At 43.5% G+C, this 2,995-nt stretch overlaps 1 protein-coding gene across 1 annotated transcript; it reads left to right on the top strand.

Annotated features, from left to right (window-relative positions):
• Positions 1-279: 279 nt before the first annotated feature.
• On the top strand, positions 280-2,684 carry LOC310785518 (zinc finger BED domain-containing protein 4-like). Its single transcript, XM_083646617.1, has 2 exons — positions 280-1,410; positions 1,745-2,684. Exons 1-2 carry the CDS (start codon positions 395-397, stop codon positions 2,292-2,294), a joined length of 1,566 nt encoding a protein of 521 aa, XP_083502743.1. The 5' UTR covers positions 280-394; the 3' UTR covers positions 2,295-2,684.
• Positions 2,685-2,995: the final 311 nt, after the last annotated feature.

Below are 2,995 nucleotides of genomic sequence, written 5' to 3' on the forward strand. Positions count from 1 at the left end.
CGCTCGCAACGTGCTCACAGCGCCCATGCGCAGTTGTTTCCAAACAAGCTAGTAGCAGCATGAACACACTAACATGGAGCGAGGCAAAGGCTCCCCTATCTGGGGCTTTTTCACGCTACCTACGCCAACAAGTTCGACAGCTGCTTGCAATATCTGCAAAGTAAATGTTCCGAGAGGTGGTGACAAGACTTCACATTATAACACAACCAACTTAATCAAGCATCTCCAGAGATATCATGCTAAAGAGCATGGCGAGTTTAACGAGCTGAAAAAAACAAAAGGAGACGGGACGAAGCAGCTAACTTTGACGGAGACCAAGGAAAGAAGTGAGACATTTCCACCGGATAGTGTGAAAGCAACCAAAATCACGGAAAGGGTACTGGATTTCATCGTTATGGATGGGCAGCCTCTCTCGGTCGTCGAGGACAAGGGTTTCAAACTCTTGATTAAGCACCTGGAACCACGGTACCAAATGGTAAAACGAAAAAAATTATCGGAGAAGGCTCTGCCTGAACTGTACAAGAAAGTGTGCAAACGCATATCAGAAGATCTAAAAGATGTCAAAGCGATGAGCTTCACTACAGATGTCTGGAGCTCCGACGTGTCCCCCATGTCGCTTTTAAGTTTAACGGTACATTGGCTGGACGCGAGTTGTGTGCGACACAGTGCCATGTTAAATGCAACAAACTTCCGTGGGTCACACACCGGCGATGCGATTGCAGCTGCCCTAAGGGAAATGCTTGATAAGTGGCAAATACCGTTGAACAAAGTCCACGTTATTCTCAGGGACAACGCTAGCAACATGAAAAGTGCAATGGAAAAGCTGGGAGTGCGCAGTTTAGGCTGCGCGGCACATACAATGCAGCTTGTCGTCAACGAGGGACTTCTGTCACAACGTAGTGTGAGTGATGCCGTTGCAAGTGGGAGACAGATTGTTGGGCATTTTAAACACTCTCCACTTGCATATTCACGGCTGCAAGATATCCAGCTCGAGATGCAGATGGAACAAAAACGCCTACAGCAAGATGTCAAAACGAGGTGGAATAGCACCTACTTAATGATAGAGAGTCTGCTGGAACAGAAGCGAACCCTGTCTGCCTATTCTGCTGACCATGCCCTGCCCACAACACTCACGCCAAACCAGTGGGCCTTGCTTGACAAAACAAGGACCTGTCTTGAACCGTTTGAGGAGTTTACTAGGAAGGTGAGCTCAGCCACCTCCTCCGCTGCTGATGTTATCCCAAGTGTCACCGTTCTCAAACGTCTCCTCTCCACGGAAAGCGAGGCTGACTCTGGGGTAAAAACAATGAAAAAGACCCTCCTAGAAGCCGTCGACAAACGCTTCAGCACCGTAGAAGATGAACCTCTCTACGCACTTCCCACACTGCTGGACCCGAGATATAAGGACAGGTTAGACTCTAAACCTATTACATTATATTATTTATCTCTCTCTCAAACACACACACACACACACACACTCTGTGAAACAGACTAGTATGCTGCAAATTTAAATATGATGAGAGATGCTAGGATATAAATTGAATATAACTCATAAAAGATCAATATTAAATAACATACACATTATAGATTTTACATACACTACTAAGCTACATTTGAGATGTAAAGTAAGGATAAATGTGCAACCATCTGTGATATTCTTTTTTCTATTATGTATTACTTTGATGAGTCTATAATTGAACCTAATATGTGTTTTTTTGTTTTGTTTGTTTTCCCCCCCTCTCAGGTTCTTTACCAGTGCAGACTGTGCCAAGCGTGGGAAAGATGCACTGGCCAAGGAACTGGAGGAAGACATGAGGAGGAGGACCACCACAGTGACAGCTGATGGAGCATCAGAGGCTTCGGAGCCAGTGGAGCCACCAGAAAAGGCCCCCCGGTTGGAAGCAGCAGAAGCAAGCAGAAGCAAGAGCAGGGGCAGCTTCATGAAAGAATTTGCCAAAATTCGGGGGGAGCGTGAGGAAGATCCTGGTGCAGCAACCAGCTGCAGCACTACTGTCCAACTGCATGGGTTTTTTACTGAGGAAACAATTCCTGACACACACGACCCATACAAATACTGGGGAGTCAACCGCCAGCGGTTTCCAGGCCTTGCTGCCGCTACCTTGAAGTACCTCTGCGCGCCCTGCACTAGCGTAGACAGTGAAAGGCTGTTCAGCACAGTCTCCAACATCATAGATGAGAAGCGAAACAGACTTACAGCCGAGAGAGCAGAAATGCTTGCTTTCCTGAACAAGAACCTGCCACTGATGCTTAAGTCTGAGCTTGAGAAGCTTTAGAAATCTGGATCTGCTTGAGCAGGTCACTGTCACTGACACTGAGTGGTGTAAGGCTGCAACTAACTAATGTTTACTTTATTTTAATTATCGATTAAGCTGTCAATTATTTTCTCAATTAAGATGACATTCTCCAAGGTCTTCTTTTGTCCACACAACCCAAAGATATAGATATATATATATATATAGATAGTTTATGTGTCATAGAAGAGTAAATAAACCAGAAAATATTCACATTTAAGAAGGAGGAATTAGAGAATTTTGACTTTTTCTTTAAACTAATTAGGAATTACTCTAAACATTATCAAAATTATTGTCTATTAATTTTATTTTTCTGTCGATGGACTAATTATTGCAGCTCTAGTGCTATGTGACTTTGACCACAACACTGCAAAAAAAAAAAGGCAGCAATACAAGGGCCTTCTGCCCAGTCTAGTGGTAACAAAAGAGAACTTGACAAGTAGACTACCTCTGTTTGAATACCGTATTTTGTTGTTACCAAGCTAGTGAAGCCATTGGTTCCTATTTGCAGTGCACTAAATCATAACAAAGAGCTGACTCCTATTTATTTTGAATATGTACCAAGCTAGTGAAGCTATTGGTTTGTTTTGTTTTAATTCTCAGTTTCAGCTCCTTTATTTATTTTACTTTTGATTTTAAATTCTTGTCTGCACTGCAGCACTTTTCCTAATTTCCTATTTGCA

Source organism: Poromitra crassiceps (genome assembly GCF_964638095.1).
Source record: "Poromitra crassiceps genome assembly, chromosome: 1".
Lineage (NCBI taxonomy): Eukaryota > Metazoa > Chordata > Actinopteri > Beryciformes > Melamphaidae > Poromitra > Poromitra crassiceps.